This window comes from Pituophis catenifer, unplaced genomic scaffold (genome assembly GCF_029215685.1).
Source record: "Pituophis catenifer annectens isolate HBS135680 unplaced genomic scaffold, rPitCat1.0.hap2 SCAF_2, whole genome shotgun sequence".
In the NCBI taxonomy this organism is placed as follows: Eukaryota; Metazoa; Chordata; class Lepidosauria; order Squamata; family Colubridae; genus Pituophis; species Pituophis catenifer.
Window position 1 is genome coordinate 182209236 of NW_027256882.1, and position 22746 is coordinate 182231981.

Here is a 22746-nt window from a genome sequence, read left to right on the forward strand (position 1 = left end):
GTTAGCTGAAATGCCCTTCATTTTCCTTGAAAAGTGCTCAAGATATTGCACAGCATAACCATGCAAGGTGCAACCAAGGTGCAACCATAACCAAGGTGCAACTTTTTTTAAAATAAGGAAAAAAGGCAGGCAGAAGACCACCCAATCTGGTATAGTGGTTAAAGCATCAGGATAAAAACTGGGATACTGTGAGTTCTAGTACTGCCTGAGGCATGATGCCAGCTGGGTGAGCTGGGTCAATCCCTCTTCCTTAGCCCTAGAAAGGAGGCAAAGGCAAACTACTTCTGAAGTTTTCAAATGGCAAAGGCAAACTACTTTTGAAAACCAGTTTGAGGTGGCCCAACTGAGAAGTGACCCAGCTGTGAGGCGGCCCAGTGTCCTGGCTGTGAGGTGGCCCATCTGAGAGATGAAGAGACAGCCCGGCGGCCCATCTGAGAGATTGAGAGGCGGCCCAGCAATCCAGCCTGGCAGCTGAGCAGAGGTGGTGAGTTGCAAACAGAGGCCATGGAGCAGCAGTGAAATGGAACTAGGTGGCAACAGACCAGTGGCTGAGAGCAGGACGCTGGACCCTGAGCAGCAGCTTGCAGAGCTAAGTAGCAGAGGAGTAGAGTGCCCAGAGCAACAACTGAGAGCAGTGGCAGACCAGCAGTGGCTGAGAACAGTGCAGCAGATCAACTGAACAGTAGCGGTGTGGAGCTAAGTATGGCAGCAGGCTGTTCACAGCAGTGACTAAAAGCAGCACGGTGGACCAGCAGCGGCTGAAAGCAGCACAGCTGAGTAGCTGAGCAGTGGTTTAGAACACCCAGATCAGCACATCATACCTGAAAACCCATGTAGCCATGTAACCAAAGGGCAAGAAGGCAGGGAGGAAAAGGATAAATACATAACACTTGTGGACAGGAAGGAAAGGGATAAACTTTCAAGCCAGAGTGTAGAGGGTTAAGAGCTACGGTAAGCATCTCCTAGAAAAAAGCCTGACATTTCCAACCCCCCAAAAAAATGCATAACACTTCATAAAAGGCCAAGAAATTTTGAAAATCCTTAAATTTTTAAAATTTCTGAAGTTTTTTTAAAAACAAATTCTTCTGTAAATTTTTAAACTTTCTCTTTTCAATTTTCATTTTTTTCAATTTTTAAATTCTTTTTTCAATTTTTAACCTTTTTCAACTTTTAAATTTCTTTTTAATTTAATTTTAAATTCCATTTTCAATTTTTAAATCTTTGTCAATTTTAAATTTATTTTTTCCTTTTTTAAATAAAATTCATTTTTCAACTTTTAATTTTTTTTCACTTTTTCACTTTCTTTTTTCAAATAAACAATTAAAAACAGTTTACTTATTTTAATTCTTTAGAAATTTTTAAATTCTTAACAGTTGAAGAAAAAAACACAGAAAAAGAGATAGACACTTAAAACAGGCAAGATGAATTTTTTCAACAAAGGGTCAAGGATTTTTGTAGACTATTGTAAATTGACACTTCACAACAGGGAAATATTAATTTTAGAAATTTTTAAATTTTTTAAGAAAAATCATGGAAATAGAGACTGTCATTATAGTGATTTGCAAAATATGTCATATGTTTTAACGTATGCCCACAGAAGACCCAAACTATATATGTATGAAATGTAAATTATATTAATTACTAGAATAGAATAGAATAGAATAGAATAGAATAGAATAGAATAGAATAGAATAGAATAGAATAGAATAGAATAGAATAGAATAGAATCTGGAAGGGACCTTGGAGGTCTTCTAGTCCAGCCCCTTGCTCAAGCAGGAGAACCTATACCATTTCAGATAAGTGGCTGTCTAGTCTCTTCTAGTAAAGAGTCTAGAAACAACTCTAGTCACTCTGAAACTCAATGAACAAAGCAAGGAATCCCAAGCTATACAAGAAGACTATACTAAAGTTAAATACAACAGGGAGCAAACAGCTTCTTAAAAAATGACCCTATATATGAACAAAAAGAAGAAAACCGATACACCCAAATTAAACACAATAGGGAACACAATGAACCTAAAGAGGAAGACCAATGGAAACATGTCACTCTTAAAAGAAAATAACAGCCAAGAGCAAAGCCCCTACTATTGACCCTAGCCCCCTCCAGTGAAGCCCCTCTGGAACTGAACAATTGCTTTTATAGCCTCCCCTGGAAGAAAATACACAGGCACCCACAAAAGAACATTTATCAATAGTTTCTAAAAAAGAGACACAACCAAGCATTCCTCTGGCAGGAAGAATAGTATCCCACACTTCCCTAGAGGAAAAAAGCTGAATATTGGTGATAGGAGATTCAGTTATTTGGGGAATAGAAACTATAGTCTTCGGACCAAAAGTCAGTCTAGGGAGGTATGCTGTCTCCCTAGAGCAAAAATCAAAGATATAATTGAGAACCTTACTAAAATAATCAACCCCATGGATTATTACCTCTTTCTTCTCCTACATTGTGGGGACCAATGACTCAACAATGAATCTAAAAACAATAACAGAGAAAATAAACAGCTAGGGAAGAAAGTTAAAGAATTAGGAGCTCAAGTGGTGTTTTCATCTATACTTCTAACAAAAGGCCAACATCCAATGAGGGAGGAAAGGATTTTAGAAGCAAACCACTAGCTTAAAAACTGGAGTCGTTTCCTACACCACGGTCTGCATTACCTACATGAAGGGCTACTAGCAAAGGATGAAGTGAACCTCACAAGAACTGGAAAGAATATATTCAGAAAATGACTGGCTCATCTTACCAGAAGGGCTTTAAACTAAAATTGATGGGGAGGGGACCAATCTTCATGACCGTTAGAATCTAATTCCAAGCAAAAACCAATAGAGAACTAATCATATAAGGAGGTAGGGAGTAAAGAGAACAGCTCCTTTGTTTGGCTGCTGCAGAGAAAGGCCCCACTGCTCTCCTCCAGCCCAGGAAGCCTGCACAAATGCGCATGTGCACATACACACCAAGCTTGGAGACTTTTATCGACATCTGAGCTTGCAAACTGCCAATCATGCCTGGGCTTGGGGAGAAGACCCTCTCCTTCCTGTGTGGATAAAAGTTGCCAAACTTGGGATGCAGTGTGTGTGTGTGTGTGTGTGTGTGTGCGCACGCTTGGCTACCAGCAGTTTGGGGGGGGCGATGAGCTTGTGGAGCACCAAATTGTCCCCATGTTGAATTAGAGTTAGCTGGTGAGACTTGTTCCATCCCAACCCTACAGTCCCAAGTCACCTGCCCCCAGTGAGAGCCCATACCCAACTGGTTACTCCCACCCAGTCGCGGCCACACTTATCCAGTCATGCCCACTGGCTGCTGTGAATCATAGTAGTCTTACATGCAACTGGCCCTTTGAGAGCAACCATAATGCTGATGTGGCTTTCAATGAAATTGAGTTTGACATCCCTGACAAAGGAGAACAAACCAATCAGGACTAGATTCAGCAGTCCATCTGCATTTAAAAGACAAAGGCCACTCTTTTGAAGACAGCAAAATCCACATTTTGGACAAAGAGTATCGCTGGTTTGAAAGTGGAGTAAAAGAGGCCATCTATGTCAAAACTGAACAGTTCTCTCTCAATAGAGGGGGAGGGATTTGGCATCATCTAACTCTAGTCTACAACACAGTCCTTTCAACAGTTCAAGAAGGCTCCACACCCATTTGAACTACTCAGGTGACCCTGATGACACAGATAAACCTCCAAGTAGCCTTAATGACTCTCTAGAAGAATGCAAATGACCAGCTGTCTGCAAGGAATATAGAACCTTACATTCTCAACCATCCAGTCAGAGCTGAAGAAGCTTCTTGGATGAGAAGTGAAACATTTTCAAAGAAAAATAAGAAAGTCCAGTTGCCTCTTGAAAAAGCACCTTTAGGACTGTTTAATTCATTCTTTACATCAGTCTTCAAGCAAAAAGAAACTATAACCCAACCTACCAAAAAGCTAACCGTAAAAGACAGACTAGAAATAAAAATTAAAATACGCAAGAAAATGGTTAGAGAAATGATTTGATCTTGATGAATATAAAACACCAGGATTACATCCCAGAGTTCTGAAGGAGCTGGCAGATGTTATCTCAGAATCATTTTACCATATCTTTCAAAAATCATAGAACATCGGGGAATTACCTGAGGATTGGAAAAGAGTTGATGTGGTGCCCATTAAAATAAAAGGGGGGGGGGACACAGACCCAGGAAACTACAGACATCAATACCTAACATCAATACCTAGGAAGATACTGGGAAAGATAATCAGAAAACAGATCTGCAAACATCTAGATAGAGATAAAGTTATAACTAAAAGCCAGCATGAGTTTGTTAAAAACAGACCATGTCAAACCAATCTTATTTCATTCTTTGATAAAGTGACTAAATTTATAGACCAGCAAAATGCATAGTGGACACAGTTGACATAGTATATAGTATTTAGACTTCAGCAAGGCATTTGACAATGTAGAACATAACCTACTTCTTGATAAACTAGAAAAATGTGGGACAGACAGCATTACCACTAGATTTAACTGATTAACAGAGTTGGAAAGGACCTAGTGGGTCATTTAGTCCAACCTCCCACACAAGCAGGAGACCCTACACTATTCTGACAGATGGCAGTCCAGTCTCTTCTTGAAAGCTTCCAGTGATGAAGCTCCCACAATTTCCAAAGGGAAGCTGTTCCATTGATTGATTGTTCTCACTGTCAGAAAATTTCTCCTAATTTCCAGGTTGAATCTCTCCTTGTTCAGTTTCCATCCATTATTCCTTGTCTGGCCTTCAGGTGCTTTGGAAGATACCTTGAGCTCCTCCTCTCTGTGGCAGCCCCTCAAATATTGGAAGATTGCTATCATGTCTCCCCTGGTCCTTCTCTTCACTAGACTAGCCATGCCCTTCTAGTGGTGCGTTGCTCCCGGTTCAGGCGAACCGGCAATAGCAGCAGTAGGAGGCTCTGCCCATCCATCCAGATGTCATCAAAAATGCTCTGCACATGCGCAGAAGCATCACACGCTTCCAAAGCAAGCATGCACGCACTCACACTACCAATAGCAAACCGGTAGCACTGGGATTTGAAACCCACTACTGCTCTAGTCCCCTAATCATCTGCACTCTTTCTAGAGTCTCAACATCTTTTTTAGAGTGTGGTGACCAAAACTGGATGCAGTATTCTAGGTGTGGTCTTACTAAGGATTTATAGAGTGGTTTTAGTACCTCACTTGATCTTGATTGTATCCCTCTGTTAATGCAATTTAGGATTGTATTGGCTTTTTTGGCTGCTGCTGCAAACTGCTGGCTCATATTTAGCTGGTTGTCCACTAAGACTCCAAGATCCCTATCACAGTTACTGCTATTAAGCCTGGTTTCACCCAGTCTATATGTATATATATATTTTTCTTACCTAAGTGTAAGACTTTACTTTTCTCTACATTGAATTTCATTGTTTTTGCTAGGGCCCAGTGTTCAAGTCTATCAAGATCCATCTGGATCTTGAGCCTATCATCTAGGGTGTTGGCTATTCCTGCCAGCTTAGTGTCATCCACAAATTTGGTAAGTTCCCCTTCTATTCCCTCATCTAAGTTGTTTATGAAGACATTGAAGAGTACTGGGTTTAAGACGGAACCTTGTTGTACCCCACTGCTTACTTCCCTCCATGTAGATGTAGTACCATTAAGGACTACTCATTGAGTATGGTTTGTCAGCCAGTTACAAATCCATCTGATGGTGATATTATCTATTCCACTTTTTTCTAGCTTACCAAGAAGTACATTGTGGTCTACTTTGTCAAATGCCTTACTAAAATCTAAGTATATTATGTCCACAGTATTTCACTGGTCTACTAATTTAGTCATTATGTTGAAGAATGAAATAAAATTGGTTTGGCATGATCTGTTTTTAACTTACCCATGCTGACTTCTAGTTGTTACTTTACTCGTTTCTAGTTGTTGACAGATACGTTTTTTTATTGTCTTTTCCAATGTCTTCCCAAATATTGATGTTAGGCTGATTGGTCTATAGCAGTGATGGCGAACCTTTTTGGCACCGAGTGCTGAAAAGGGAACGCATGCATGGGGGGGGGGCACCAAGTGCTGAAAAGGGAACATATTGCACATGCACGTGCATGCTCATCAGGGCTGCGACCAGGAAGAGGAGCTGCCCAGAGGGCATCCACATGCCGGATAAGGTACGTCTGGTTTCTGGCACGCACATGCGCACCAGCCACAAAGTCTTTCAGCTACTGCTGTGCATGCGTACGCACCGATCAGTTGGTGGCCTGCATGCTCACGGCGCACTTGCTCATGTGCATGTGTGTCTGGCCAGATGCTTTCAGCCCGAGAGGAGGAGTCCGCAGTTCTGCATTGGGGGGAGGAACTGTTTCTCTTGGACTTTTGAGATGGGAGGGGCCAGAATGAGGGGCAGCACCAATGAGAATTCTCCCTGCTTGAGTGTCATCAGTCTCCAGGCAGAGTCCTCTGGGACTTCACCTGAAGGAGGAGAGACAGTTCTGTGAGAGAGAGAGAAGCAGAGAAAGTGGGAGGGAGGATCTTGGCCTGAACTTGGGCTTCTTCTCTGCGTGGAACTCTCTCCTCCAATTGGGTGAAGTCAAGGGAGACTCTTCCCGGAGACTGATGACATTGCGGAAGGGAGAATTCCCATTGGTCTTTCTGGATGCTACAATTCCGAAGTTTGAGGAAGCCCCATTCCCGGCTCACAGACCAGCTCTTCCAGTTTCCGGCACTGCCACATGCACAAAGGCCAACTGATCATCGCATGCACGCCAGAAACCTGGAAGAGGAACAGGCAATGCCACACAAGCCAGCTGACATGGCTCCACATGCCACTTCGGGCACGCGTGCTATAGGTTCGCCATCACCAGTCTATAGTTTCCTGGGTCTGTTTTTTTCCCTTTTTTGAAAATGGGAACCACATCAGCTCTTTTCCAGTCCTCCGGTAGTTCCCCAATGGGTTTGTAACTGGCTGATGAATTGTACTCAATGAGTGGTCCTTAATGGCACTACATCTACATGGAGGGAAGTAAGCAGTAGGGTACCACAAGACTCTGTTTTAGGCCCAGTACTCTTCAATATCTTCATAAATGACTTAGATGAGGGAATAGAAGGGGAACTCATCAAACTTCCAGATGACACTAAACTGGCAGGAATAGCCAACATCCTAGAGCTCAGGATTCCAAAAGATCTTGACAGACTTGAACAATGGGTCCTATCCAACAACATGAAATTTAATGTAGAGAAAAGCAAGGTTTTACACCTAGGCAGGAAAAATCAAAGTTACAAGTAAAAAAAAGCTAGTAATCCTTGGTTATATAAACAGAGGCATAAAATCAAAATCACGTGAAGTATTATAAAGCCTTGGTAAGGTAACACCTGAAATATTGCAACCAATTTTGGTCACCACATTACAAAAAGGGTATTGAGACTTTGGAAAAAGTGCAAAGAAGATCAACTAAATAATTAAAGGCCTAGAAACTAAATCATATGAAGAATGGTTGCAGGATTTGGGTTTGGCAAGTCTAAAGAAAAGAAGGACTGGGGAGAGGGGGGGACATGATAGTAGTATTTGAGTATTTGAGACTGCCACAAAGAGGAGGGTGTCAACTTATTTTCCAAAGCACCAGAGGGCAGGATAAGAAACAATGGATGGAAACTAATCAAGGAGTGAAGCAACCTGGAACTGAGGAGAAACTTCCTAACAGTGAGGACAACTAACCAGTGGAACAGCTTGCCTTGAAAAGTGGTGGGTGCTTCATCACTGGAGGTTTTTAAGAAGAGCCTGGACAGCCACTTGTTTGGTACAGGGTCTCCTGCTTAAGTAGGGGGTTGGACTAGAAAACCTCCAAGGTCCCTTCCAGCTCTATTGTATTCAGTTCAGTTAAAGTCTTGTCAAGAAAACTGCAAGGACTTGTCCAGACAGTCACCAGATTTATATAAAGTCTCTCATAGATTACCAAAAGAGGACACCTCCTTCTCCTTGTTTCCCAACAACTCTCCACTTTCCTCAGAGAAATCTTTATCAAAACTTTATCCTACTTTGAATTTATGTTCCCTGCTGACACTGCTAAATTCAAATTCAGGGACCATCTTTTTTTTTTTTTTAATTTGATTTATATGCCGCCCTTCTCCGAAGACTCAGGGTGGCTTTACAATGTGCTCAGCAATAGCCTTCATCCTTTTGTATATTTATACAAAGTCAGCTTATTGCCCCCACAACTGGGTCCTCAATTTACCTACTTTAGAAAGGATGAAAGGCTGAGTCAACCTTGAGCCTGGCGAGATTCGAACCTGCAGTAATTGCAGGCAGCTGGTCTTAATAACAGGGTGCTTTAGACCACTGTACTACCAAGGCTCTGGATCTTTCCCTCCATTCCACTTTCCAGATGTGGTAATTAAGCATTACAAGGTGAATAACTACTCCAAGAAACTGTGTGGGGAAAAGAGTTTAGTGCCAGTTCCACCACCTGCATCAGTTGCTTAAAATAGATTTACAGATGCTGTACTCATATTCAGCTGTAGATCCTGATGTACTATGGTATCTAAACACTGCATCTAAACACTGCTAAACAAGCAGTGTATCTAGCTTTCTAGAACAATTGCATTTCATAGCATTAAATCATTATCTAGTTAGAATGTCTATTTTTAAAAAATAACCTTCAGTGGCATACACCAAGCATTCTTTGTTGTTGTTATTAATAATAAATAATAAATGCATTTATTAGTCCAGTGTTTCAGATTCTAACAATTCTTGTTCTGTCAATGGCATGTGACACTTGCAGCACCCAGACAGCATCAGAGAAGCAAAGGGCCAAAAGACAAGAACTCAGCTGGCTGAGAAAGAGGAGAAGCTAGGTTTTCTCCAGTATAACATCAAGGGACCTATTTGGTTTTATTGCCTTCTAATGAGAAATGGACACAGTGAAATCAAAGCTGATCCTTTTTTCTAAGGTGCGCTTGCCATTGATAATTTTTGCTCACAGCAGGCAGCGCTTTGTCACAAAAGATAGTTCCCCCAATCCTGTCCTGGAGAAAAGATCCTGTGAATGTTTCTTTCACACTGTGCCCACTAGAGGGCACTTCAGATTTCTCAAAGGAGCAGTTCATTCCCAAACCTTGACCGCTTCTGTCCCTGTGTATATTGTCAAACCTGGCCTCTACCCACCCGATCTGATACAAATGGGGGTTGAGGCAGGGCATGGGAGAGGAATTGGGTGGTAAATTACTGGAAGAACCCCAAAACTGGGCCCTCCGCCCTCCATCTTTCTGTCTGCCCTGTCACCTAGCTTCCACTTCATACCACAGTGTACGCCACCGCATAGGCGCTGAGGGCAGCGTCCTTGGAGGGGAACGCCTTGCAGGCTGCAGTGACCAGGAGAGGATTGCCAGTGCAGGCTGCTTTGTCTGTGACGTAAATTGTGCCTGGGGGTGGTTGGCAGCCCAGCACAGTGTAGTTTGGTTGGCACACGGACAGGAAATGTGGAGTCTGGTTGCCGGTCACCACTTGGCCTGCATTGGCAAAGATGGTGGTAGTGAAGAGGCCGAAGGAATAAACACCTATGAAAGGAAAAGTACAGGAATGAGAAGGTGGAGCAGAGCCTGGAGACTCAGCTGGGTCTAGGTGGGAGGGGCATTCTCCTCTTACCCAGGAAGCGGATCATGCGGCGCAGAAGGGGATTGAAATAACAGCACTCGCCCGAGGTGATGGTTTTCTCCTTATGCCTTGTGGGTTGGAAGAAGAAGGCAGCCAGTTCTCCAACAAGTATCTGGGATGAGAGAAAGAAAGAATCAAAAAGAGAAATTGTACTTCCTCTTTAATAGCAGTTGTTTAAAGTAAGCTCTGTGAGGAAAAGGCTGGCCAAGGTATTTGCAAAAGGGCTGGAGGACTCCTTCAAGATTCCTTATGTTTCGTTTCATAAATGAAGTACTGCTAAAACTTAGCATGGGGGGAGGGGGGTTTGAGAGGAAGTGACATTATTTTCTAGCCTCCAAAGGTCCAAGAGAGGCCAGCCCAAGTTGAGGGATAAACAGAGTATGCATTTCCATGAGGATAAACATATACACTTCCCCCCCCTAACATCTGTAACTTAAATGAGTTCTAGGTTTCATATGAGTTTTGTTACCTAAATTTGGGAAGTACTGGCAAAACAGATTGAAAAGCATTCTCATATATTAGAATAGAAACACATGTTTTTTACATGACTCTTGAAAAAAATGTAATTCTACTGTAGATAGTATCTGTAGCAGTTCAGAGCACAATAGGACTACATCAGTGGGAATTTAGTTCAAAACAAATCATAATTTTATTTCCGTTTTCTCTTTGGTCACTAAGGTATTTCCAAGTGCTAATGAAATAAAAGCAGCATAGCAATGCCCACTGTATAGAAAGGGCTGTCAGAGCAAGCAGGGCTCATGCAAGGGACAGAGAAAGGAGATGCAATACAGAAAAGTCCATTCAATGGAGTAAAGTCATTTAGGGAAGCAAAGTGATGCATTGAGTATCTCATTAAAAAAAGGGAGAGTGCTCCTGTCAGATCCGCCCTCTTCAGCTTAGTGCTTTGCTGGCATTCTGCCATAAATTGTTGGGGGTCTGGGGCAGGGAGGGAGAAGAGGAAATTGGCATGTAGAGGGTAGAGAAGATCCAAAGGGGTGGTGGTGATGACAGGTTTGAGAGAAGCCAGAGGTGCGAGAACCAGCCTGTTCCAGTCTTCAAGGCCATGGAGCCTGGGGAAGGAATGTGAATTGCACCAAGTGGCACCAAACATCCGAGCAGTTCCCAAAATACCTATACCAAAACACCATTGGATGATGATGGATCAGTCACATAGGAAGGGCTGGGGAGAAGGGAAAACTTTGTAATGCTTTGTGCGGGAACCTCAGTTCTAGCCTGCTTTCGCTGCAACCACTAATTCTTAGTAAAAGAACCTATCACTTCATCGAGGGTCTTTCTTTCCTAGGGACCTAGATGTGGCAAGCTTGACTGGAGTAATAACAGCTGAAGTGCCCAGCTTTTGTGAAGCTGGGCTCAGACATCCTTATTGGAGTTTCTGGTCATTTTTTCCCACACAGGAAAAGGATGGTGAGGAATAAAAAGCAGTTACGTTGCACATCATACTGGTGAAGATATTGGATGGGAGAGACCCATGTTCAGGTATATGTTGAATTATCTGAATTAACACTGCTCTTAATACAACTTGTTTTATGAGAATAAATGGGGAGAGAATTGTGTGCTTTCTTCTGAGCAATTTGGAGGAAAAGCCAGGTAAACGTGTAACAATTAAAACATTACAGAAACAAATTTGGGTTGGTACATAGGTCATTCTGAAAATACCTATATGAAAGGCAATGCCAATGAAAGCATCTGAGCAGACAGAATATGTGAGTATAATATAATGTGAATATAATCATTCAGATGATTCTAATAGACTGGACATGTCTTGTGAGGCCTCAAATACATCCTCACTCCATTTCCCAACAGAGCTTCAAATATGACTGGATGCTCTAATACTTCTTCCCTCTAGCAGCTCAAGGAAATTAATACCACCACAGTGGAGGCCGTATCTATGTTATCATTCCCAAAGTATGCCAAGTTCCATTTACCAGCCCTTCCTCTTGAGGATTAGATTAGATTAGATAGCTTTATTGATTAGCCTATAGGCCATATCAAAACACAAAATTCGAACACATATTACCAATAAAATCCTATACAAATCATTTAAAATAAGAGTAGGGTAAAATACAATAGTTATAGGATAAGATACAATACCCTTCCTCTTGAGGGTTCTCTCTCCTCTCAAATCCCTTGTGGATCTCTTACCGTGATGGTGGGGACAGCAGTAACAAGAGAGTAGACCAGGACTGGAGGTGCTCGGCTACTGTCCTCTGGCCCAGGATAGGGTTTGGCCAAAGTATTGTCATAGCAGAAGAATCCTTGAAAGTGCACCGGAAAAGTATCTGAATACTCAAAGTGGTAAGCCAGCACCACTGTGCCAGCCATGATCCCCAGCTGGAAAAAGAACAGGATGGCACATCAGGCACCACTAACAGAATAGGAGGCAAGGAGATCTTTCAGATCTCTGGAATCACAGATGGTTGCCACCTGACCATTACTGCATGCAAATTTCTATGCATCTTTTCTTATTCAGATACCAGGTTGAGGAATAAGAGAGGAACTCAGCTTTCTGGGCCAAAATAAGGCTGCTGTGTGTTCCTCTCCTATATCCCACCATTCCTGATTCCGTCCCACTTTTCCTAGACATTCCCCTTTTTGCAATTCACATCTCATAAATGATCCCAGGCCAACTCTCAGGGACTGAGCCCAGAGGAAGTGAGCTGAATGCAGGCTTCCATTTGACAGGGGAGTCGTTTCAGATATGTCTGTTTTCTTTTGTCCATCCACTTTACAGGAAGCATCTGAATGCTCTTCATGGAATGGAAATAAATCTATTTTGCATCTATAAACAATTGTCATGTCCCATTTCCTCATTTTTAAAAATATGTCATGAAAATGTCTAAAAATAAGTAGATGCATTTTCCAAATGGCTAGCCAATCAACAAACATTTGAGGACCTTTCTATGTTTGCTAAAAACTTGCACAGAAAATTTCAAAAACAGTTCTATTTCAGGGGAAGGTATTCAGGTTTGCACCCTTGTTTGTAAGTAGATATAGCCCTCGAAAAGTAGACTAACTAAATTCTTGACTACTCTAACATATTACAGAGCTGAAGTGTTCTAGGCCACTAAAAGAAAGGAGGGACACACTAGTAAAACTATGAGATATGGACTGCAAACAGCCAGATGATTAGATGGTGTGAAACAGTTAGGGATTCCAGTATACTCCCCTCTCACAATGACACAGATTTTTCTAATCTTAATCTGCTAATGCTGGCCATCCTGCCCACAATGACCTCCATATGTGGAATATGGAATACTGAAGACTAGTCTTCTACAAAGAAGAGATCCATCCAAGCAATGCTGTGACCTACCCAAGCAGCTTTTCTTGTAATATGGCAGATGCATTGGGCAATTTTGCTTTAAGTTTTACTGAGCAGCTTCCAGGAACACTAGCAAAATGACTTTTGGTTCCAAGTCTTGAAAGAACAATCCCTGCAAAATGCAAACTCTGTATCTCACTACTACTCTTATAACCCTAAACTGAACTGGCTACAGTATTTGAGTGTGAACAACTCCTTCCTAGGCTCAGTGGCTAAGACACTGAGCTTGTCGATCAGAAATGTCGGCAGTTCAGCAATTCAAATCCCTAGTACAGGTCTTCTGTGTGAGCAGGGGGTTGGACTAGATGACCTCCAAGGTCCCTTCCAACTATGTTACTGTGAGAATGGCAGTGTGTGTGAGTGAGTGAGTGAGTGAGTGAGTGAGTGTGTGTGTGTGTGAGTGAGTGAGAGAGAGAGAGAGAGAGAGAGAGAGAGAGAGAGAGAGAGAGAGAGAGAGAGAGAGAGACAGGGAACTTGTTGGTCAAATTCCCTGGTTTTCTTACCTCCACAAATACAAAACAAGGTATAATGGTTATGCTTCTCTTAAGCTCCTGCTTTCCACCAGCCATAGCCATTAGGCCTGGATACTTCTGCAAGAAAGAACATGATTTATGGGGGGGGATCCTCTAACACCCCTCTGCTGTGAACATTCTAAAGAAAACCCCAAGAAGTTGTGCTCTATTTTAGGTAAGCATAACTCTTCCCTACAGGATCCCCAATATTTCCAAACATTCATATCATCATATTTTAAGGCAGATGTGTTCAAACTGGATTGTGTCCTGAGCCCCCTAAAACAATAAGTGAACATATGTGCTCTCTCAAGAATTACTTCCCTAGGATTAAGTTGGGGCAGGGAATAAATACCATGGTTTATTTTTAATGATTACATTTTAATCTAAATATCAAAGGTGTTTATGGTTACAGTACTGCTTTGCCCACTTTGGCCTTTGACAGGAAAATTAGTAGCACAGACCCCAGAACATTTTGACAGAGCTAACATTGTGCCTCCAAATGCCTGTTCAGTTTTTTTTAAAAAAACTGTGACTCCCAATCGCTTGTGACATTCTCCTCCTTCCCCCAGAAGTCCTACAGTTTGAGAATAGTTGCTTTAAGGTCAAGCAACAACTTTGATATTCTATATGAAAACTACCTGACCAAAGCATCTCCTCTTTTGGAGTCCAGGTGCTCAGGTTTAGCAAAGTCACCCTACCTTGTCAAGTACCTCGTGTAAAGTATAAAGTCGTTCTAACAACTCAAGGAGGATATGGCATCTACAAGAGAACAAAATAATAATGCCCCTTAATTTTTTTTAAGAAAAATTATGCTGATATACAATACATGTAGTTTTCGACTTATGACCACAACTGAGCCCCAAATTTCTGTTGTTAACTGAAACATTTGTTAAGTCAATTTTGCCCCCTTTTACAATCTTTCCTACCACATTTGTTAAGTGAATCATTGCAGTTGTTAAGTTAGTAACACAGTTGTTAAGTGAATCTGGCTTCCCCATTGACTTTGCTTGTCGGAAAATTACAAAAGATTAGCACATGACCCTGGGACACTGCAACCATCATAAGTATGAACCAATTGTCAAGCATCTGAATTTCAATCACGTGACTATAGGGATGCTGCAATGGTTGTAAGTGAAAAATGGTCATAAGCCACTTTTTTCAGTGGTGTTTGAACGGTCATTAAACAAGCTGTTGTAAATTGAAGATTACCTGTATTGGGGGAAATTAATATTTTAAAATACTTTTTTGAAAAAGCAATACATAGACTGTATTTTTTTTCAAAGCTACCTTCCTGCCTTCAAATTTCTACTTCTCCTAAAATTATATTGTAGAAACCTTGTGCACATGTTACTGTGAGCATGGATCAATGCAGGGTTTTCTTCTGAGTGAATATGCATTTTAATATCTAATGTACAAAACCAAACCATAAAGGTTCCAGGATCCAGCTAGCCAGCCAGCCAGCCTCTGATTCTGAGGAGTCGGGGGAAAAGACAAACTAAAGTAGGTATTTTAAACTTCTCTCTCTGAGGGTGCTGAATTTTACTTTGGCTATGAGAAGAATGTGTGGATGTATATCCCAGAATATGACCATTTCTGTGAATTAATGGAATCAAAGCAGGATGCAGCTCAAGAATTTGATAAGTAGTTCAAAGCAGAGAACAGACATTTTGCAGTCTGTAGAAAGAACTGAGCAAACTTTTATCATGGCAGAGAATTTGAACTCCTTCCGAAATCCAAGAGGAACTTTTATAAGAGGAACTTTTGCTACAGGACTATTGAATATGTTTAAGTTCTACCTGCAAAAGGGAGCCCAGAAAAATACAGTCACCGCAGACACATTGATTGACCAAATCCATCATAAATAGAAGGCTGGGTGTTGTCCCATCAGTGGTCACTGCAGTGGCTTCCCATTCTTCAGACCAATTTAGTGGAACTGGAATAAATCTACCAGACTCAGTGGTCTAGCCAAACCCGTAAAGGATTGTGTTGCATATTCACTTAAGATTGTAGTTTTGTTAAAAAACACAAGCATGCCTAGGAATCCAGAAGCTCCAACTGTTTTCCCCGCCAACAGGAGTATGTTTTAATGCAAATTTCATCATAGTAAGATGTTACATAATCACTGATCCAACTATGTTAAGAGTATTAATTAAAAATAAATACTGTGAAAATTTGCTCATATTCAAGTAGCAGAAATAAAAACGGAATTTTACAGTCAATTTGTAGAGGCATTACTTAGTTATGCTTTTTTGTACAAATGTCAATGCAATAGAAAATTATACTGCTTTATCTTCATATATAATAAGAAAAAAGATATGTCTTTACTTAGTCACATTCCCCCACTGTTTCTCCTAATCTCTTACTTCTCCTTGCAACATATCCCTCTCTGGCCAAAGAACTGGAAAATCTGAATGCCCTACTTAGAAAGAAGCATGCAAACTCAACTTCAAACAACGTTAATACATGTTAATACTGCATCTTGTACTGCTTTATGCTATTTATTCTGAGCAGAGAATCAGGATTCTTGTGTAAATAGTGTACAATTTGGATGAGAACCTGTAGCAGAGAATAATGATCACTCTACATAAATGCACAAGGATTCAAAACTCTCTTCCCTCAGTATAGAGGAGGGTTGGGGGCTGACTGCTTTCTCCCCCTTCCTCTTTGCATGATTGCTGCTTCCTCCAGCAGAGATTGGAACCCTGCAAGAGAGAGTCATGCTGCTCATGGGGCTAGTCCAACTTCTCTAGCATTGTAACCAGTGTTGTAAGAATCCAGCTGCAAGATCTATGGGCTGCCTGCCCCCTTTGGCAAGTGACCCACATCCATGGCAGCTCATCAACCCTCTGAGCCCAGCTGAAGTAAAGTGGTATCGTCTGCCTCCGTGGTTTCGCCAATGGCATCAGTGACCATTTTGCTGCAAATAGCAATCAGGACAGCAAGAGTGTGTACATGTGTAGGCATGTGTGTGCGGTGAATTGATACATTCAGCATTCTAAGAGTGTAGCTTAGCAACACAGTCTTTTAAAACATGTATGCGCGCGTACACACACACACACACACACACACACACACACACACACACACACAGAACTGCAGTTGTCAAAACTGTAATAATGCTAGTATGAATGGAGAAGCAACAATGGAGAACCTAGACAGATATTGCAAGCTACCAGGAAAATCCCCTCCAGGAAAATCCCCCCACAGCCCAGCCGTTACATCTCTCACCTTCTGTCTGTAGGAGTGGCTTTTTAGGCAGCAGCCATGGCTTCCTCGGCCCACCTCAGTTCTTGTCTCCTCCTCTTTCTCTTCGGTAAGCAATTTTAACAGTCTGCCAGACAGAGCAAGGAATCCACGCTGATCACGCCAATATCGTAATTAGACCCTGGGTTGCTGGATGAAATGTTATTTTGCATTAGCAGCTGGAGTGAGGGAGAGAGAGAGGAGTGCCACACAAACATATGAATGCACACACGCGGGCACACACACACACAAAGGGAGGAGATAGAGGGAAGGAGAATCCTTCAAGAGGGGATATTCAATGAAATGCTGGCTGTGTCTCTTCTGGGTCAGATGGGTGAGAGTTGCACAATCAAGAAGGCTCAGCTAAAATCAATAAATCAAAGCTTCACTTCCAATTCTAAACAAGCCAGCTTTGTTGTTGCTTGTTTGAATTGAGCTTCCCTGTAATATACTCATATAACTCTATTTCTACCAATGATTAATACTACAGGAAAAATGAAGCACCAACAATCCAAATTTGTTGCCAAATGTGCTTTAACAACAATTATTGAGTGCACACATTTCAAACTCACAGTCAGATTATACAGAAAAACATGAATTACTAGTTACAGAAAATATAATTCAGAGGTAACACTAACTTATTGAAATAAGTGTAAGAAGAAAGAAATTTGGCTTGCATTTTTCTGTCAATTTTATCAGGAAAGATCTTTTATAAAATTGCTTGAAAGATCCTTGTGCAATTTCAGACATTTGTATTTCCCTCTATTTACTTTTGCTACAGTAAAAGCAAGAGTTTGGTTGCTTTGTTGCAGAGGGAAATGGAAATATGGTGATCGTACTGTCAAAAACATCAATAGCATATGGCATTTAAAAGCCATCCTTTACATCTGGGGAGAGCAAGTGATGGTCCCTGAGCCCTCTTTTTGTGGCCCTCAAACCCCTTTGTACCTCCCTCAAGAGGGAAATTCATGAATACTGCAGCACAAGCCCTAAAATAGCAAAAACAATAGCAGACTTATATACCATCCGATAGTATTTACAGCACTCTCTGAGCAGTTTACAAAATCAGTATATTGCCCCCCAAAATCTGGGTCCAACCTTCAAGCTATGGTGGGTTGCCCCCAGTTCGCACTGGTTCTATAGAACCGGTAGTAAAACTGGCAGGAGACTCCACCCACTGACCCCAATGTTATCAAAATGCTTGCGCATGCACGAGCAATACGAGCGTGTGTGCATGGCCCCATTGCAAACCAGTAGTAAAGGTAAGTAGAACCCACCCCTGTCTTCAAGCATAATTCAGTTTGAAACTCAGAAAGTTTCCTCCACTGCCCATGTGAGGCATCCTCTTCACTCTTCAGCCTCCCAGTCCCCACCCCCATTCCATGAAAAATGTGGCCTTAGTTATCAAAACCGTTGTGCACTTATTTGCTCAGTTTACTTCAGTTATACTGGGGAAAAGCTCTACCATTCTCCAGCACTTTTACCCCATGTAGAAGCAAGCAATAAAACAATGGCAGCCAAGTGTCTCTGTCCATGGAATGTGATGGCGGAATCACTTACAGCAACCAAGCCAAGACTGAGGGGTGGAAGGGATCAGAGTGACAACTTTTCTCTCCCCAAATCATAAGCCTTACAGCCCTTGCATGGCCCCTGTGCCTGCCTTGGCACAGCTGTTGGTAGCTTTATAGCTGCCACTGCCTATCTCTATGGGCAGCGGTGAAATACACAAAAGAAAAGTGAAGGCACCACATGGTATGAACTTCTGAATATATACTGTATATGCCATAAGGCTTGTGTCAACTTGAAAAGCATCCCTGGCCTGCTCTTGAGTTGTCATAAGCAAGGGGGGATGGGAAACCAATGAAACGGCATGGCAGCCAAAGGCAGATGTACATTCCAGACTTATCTCTCTCAAGGCTGTATCCCAGGTTTACCCACAGCGGCCGGAGGGGAGTGGTCTCTACAACCCGTGAAATTGCTCCGTTGGCGAATGTGATTGATGACACATCCTGGGGGGGGAGGGGGAAAACAGGGTCATGATTGGGGCATAAATTATGTAGGGTCAGAGCTGGCTTCACTTGGGAACGTGCCAATATGAAGCTCCTAATAAATAACTGGATTTCTTTTGAAGTTTGACTCAAGGCTCATGATTTAATTAAGGCATCCTGACAGCTTGGTTTTCTCCCTGACCTCAGACTTAACTTCTAGTCATTGACACAGAATCATTCTGAAGAAACTCAAATTAAGTGGAACAGTTTGGATATTATTTACTGGTTGTCCCCGGTTCACATTTAGAGCACGTGAGAGAAGGAGTACAGCTAAGCCATGCCTCAGGGCCAATCAGCTTTTCAGGCCTTCCTCTCTTTTCTCCAGCCCTTCCTCTCTTTTCCCCAGCCTCTCAGCATTGTCATCCTCCTCTTTAGCTTCTTTCCTCTTGAGCTTCCCCTGCTTCAACCAACCAACTGCTTTATCTGCCAAGGTTCAGTAGTACCCACTCCAGAGATGGACTCAGCCCCCTCACAGGCCAAGCCAGGCATCTCAAGGAAGCAATCAGCTGAAGTCAGAGGAGGTGAGAGATAAGGAAGGTGGTATTTTTCTTAGCAACAAAGGAAACACAGGTATGGTTTGAACAGCATCTACAACAGAAGCTCGTAAACAGAAAAGGAAAAGGCACCTACAAAGGATGCCAATTCCCCCTGCCCCCAATTTGCCTTGGGAATTGTTCAGTAGACAGCTGTTGCTGCAGAATCTCCTGGACTCTACCAACACTGATACTAGACCTAGAAGACATGCAGGGAGAGAAGGACACAGCTTTTAATAAGATAATTTAATTACAGATCGTAGAAAAGCCTTTTGTACGAAGAACACCAGCAACTGCTAGACATTTGTTTAGACATATGTCCAGTCCATCCAAGGTTCTACTCTTCCGACTCTTTCTCCTGCTTTGTGTAGCTTGTGTGAAAGACAACTCATTTTTCAGCAGAGGAAACAGTTGATCATTATTGTTATAATCAAACAATTGGGTCTCAAGTGCCATTTTGGGTTGAATTGGGGGTAAAACCCACATAGGAATACAAATAAAAACACAAGGCTCAGTCTTTCCTACCCCAAGAAATAATTCAGAGCTGATAGCTGAAACATTTCATTAAGACAACTTCCAGGTATACATGACAGTATTTTAATAACAATCCAAGCATGGTGGATCCAAAGTTCTTCAAAGATGTTCAGAATGTAATTTAGCAATGCATTAACGTATTTCAAACTTACCTTCCTTCATCAAAGAAAGATTATTCAACCAATGCAAGAGCATAAACAAAGCATTTGAACTATTGTACCTTCACAGTTACTGCATCTTCATCATAAAAAGATAATCACCAGCACTTTAGCACATCTTCTGAGGTGTCTAATAAACTTCAAGAATAATTCTCATGAGCTACTCTCATTTTCAGAAAGCCAGTTGGTATAGTGGTTGAGGCAGCAGGCTAGAAACCAGGAGACCCCTGCTTTAGGCACAAAGCCAGCTACGTGACCTTTGGCCAGCTACACTTTCTCAGCCCTGGGAAGAAAGCAACAGCAAACCACTTCAGAAAAAACTTGCCACAAAAATTGCAGGGACTTGTCCAGACAGTTGCCAGGAGTAAATAATAAAAACTGACTCAGAGAAAGCCCCCCTCAAAATCTCTTTTTCAATTATTAAGAATTTTAACATTTTCAAAAAACAGAGTTTGTAAAATAGAAAAATCTATTCTCCAAATCTTTATTCTATTTTTTTTATTGCTGAAAATCTCTACTCTGACTGCTTCTAAAAATAACTTTGTCTGATATGTTCAAAGCTATGAGATTTTCAAAGGCAGCTAATGTAACCGCTCCAGAGGATTAACAAATGTTAATTTGCCATTTGCTGATTCTGGCAAATTATGTATATGTATTTGTAACAAATTTAAAATTAACATTGTTCTATAGCTGTCACAAGAGTAATGGTAGTACTAGAGAGTTTGGTTGCCAGGAAAAAGCCATATGTGTTTGGCAGAATTTATTTTTTTAAAAAAAGGATCCCCATCTTTTCTTATATAAAATAAACCATCCTGTAATCAACAGATCAAGTAGAAATGTCTTAAGCCACATCTGAGACAGACAATCACAAATATTTCCTCAGTATTTTGCAGTAATTTCAGAATGAAAATACTGGGTAAATTCTTCAAAATAGATGCTGTAGTTAAAAGAGAATCTCATGACATTTGGGAATCTAATCTAGAGAAAGGAGAGATTATTATGGAAGTGTGAAAAATGGCCAAGCAGAAAAATCAAACTAGGCTTCAAACAGCAGAAAATCTCTCTTTGAAGCAGGAATAACCTAAAGGTTAAAATAATGTTCTTAGGAGTGCTCAGGGAAACAGATTTCATTTTGCAGTTCTTCAGTGCTTAGAAGTTATCCTATGGTGCTGGAATGAATCAAGTGAGTGTGTGTTGGGAGATTATAGGGTAGTTCCAAGATCGCAGCAAGCCATGGCTAGAGATATAGATGAGAAAAGATTTGGTTAGCATGAAGTCTGAGGACAACATTGCCCCCTGAAGAAGCCAGGAGTAGGATTTTAAGGAGGATGCTACTGATCTCCAAATACACAGCAAAAATGAGTATGCTATAAATTTCATACAGTAGTGCAGAGCTGGCCAACTATAGCCCTTTTATGACTTGTGAGCTTCAATTCCCAGAATTCCTGAGCTAACATGGCTGGCTCAGGAATTCTGGGAGTTGAAGTCCACAAGTCATAAAAGGGCCATAGTTGCCCACCCCTGCAGTAGTGCCATTCCAAATGAGAACAGGGTCTAGGCATAAAAGTACAATTCAGTAACATTCCTTGGACATAATCAAGGTTAGGAAGCCTGCTCCTCCAAAAAGCCACATCATCACCACAAATCAGTAAATGGTATATTCACAGCCATTCGGATTCATACTCCACTTTCATTGTATTCTTGAAGAGTACCCTGTAAAACAAACTACTTTCTCTTTACTAATGGGTTTTTCCCTAATCTGGTGCCTTTCAAAAATTCCCAGTTAGAATTGAAGTCATACTTCTTGTTAACAATGAATATTCCAGTGAAACAAATTGTATTTTCAAACACAGTTCACAATTTTGAAGTATTTTACATTTTAAATTTAAAAAAATGTTTTGAAAGACTCATCGTTCCAACTAGTACAGTTCAATGTTCAAATATTTTAAAATTTGTCCCATCCCATTCCATTTTTTCTTCAGATTTCTGAAGATTTTCTGGAAATCTTCAAAACTGGAATAAAGTTGTTATATTAAATATATTAGATATCATTTGGAGAAGTTAGGAAAAACAAATTGTGTCTTTTGAAAAAACTCAGTTAGGCCCGATATTTCATCCTAATGTATTTTGCTGAATAACTAGAACTTGTGAAAAAGTTAATAGTATATCTTCTGCAAATAAAGTAAATACAGGTAGTCCTTGACTTACAACAGTTCGTTTAGTGACCATTCGGTTACAACGGCATTGAAAAAAGTAACCTATGACCATTTTTCACAGTTATGACCTTTGTAGCATCCCCATGATCATGTGATCAAAATTCAGACACTTGGCAACTGGTTCATATTTATGACGGCTGCTATGTCCCAAGCTCATGTGATTACCTTTTGTGACCTTCTGACAAGCAAAATCAATGGGGAAGCCAGATTCACTTAACAACCCTGTTACTAAGTTTATCCACTGCAGTGATTCACTTAAAACTAAGGCAAAAAAGGTCCTAAAATGGGGCAAGGCTCACTTAACAAATGCCTCACTTAACAACAGAAATTTTGGGCTGAATTGTGGTCGTAAATCGAGGACTACCTGTAGAGTTTATCTCTTTATTCTTTAATTTGTGAATTAATATGAAGTGCTAATACTAAGGTTTCTAAACAAGTGCTTCAAACTGAAATGGCAAACAACATTAAAACTATGGCAAAGGAAAATGAAAAATTGTTGTTTTAATATTAAAACATTAAGAATTCATA

General features: G+C 41.1%; 1 protein-coding gene across 4 annotated transcripts in view; it reads right to left on the reverse strand.

Annotated features, from left to right (window-relative positions):
- Positions 1-17167, reverse strand: part of PLPPR2 (phospholipid phosphatase related 2) — a 33097-nt gene extending 15930 nt beyond the window's left edge. For 3 of the 4 annotated variants that reach the window (XM_070935269.1, XM_070935267.1, XM_070935270.1), the window contains exons 1-6: positions 16715-17167; positions 14185-14245; positions 13478-13564; positions 11798-11986; positions 9626-9746; positions 9281-9537 (exon numbers count right to left, since the gene is read on the reverse strand). In XM_070935269.1, the coding sequence (XP_070791370.1) occupies positions 9281-9537; positions 9626-9746; positions 11798-11986; positions 13478-13549 (639 nt within the window). In that variant the 5' untranslated portion in view covers positions 13550-13564; positions 14185-14245; positions 16715-17167. The remainder of the gene's footprint in view (positions 1-9280; positions 9538-9625; positions 9747-11797; positions 11987-13477; positions 13565-14184; positions 14246-16714) is intronic. The other variant, XM_070935268.1, reaches the window with a different exon arrangement.
- Between the last annotated feature and the right edge of the window lie 5579 nt (positions 17168-22746).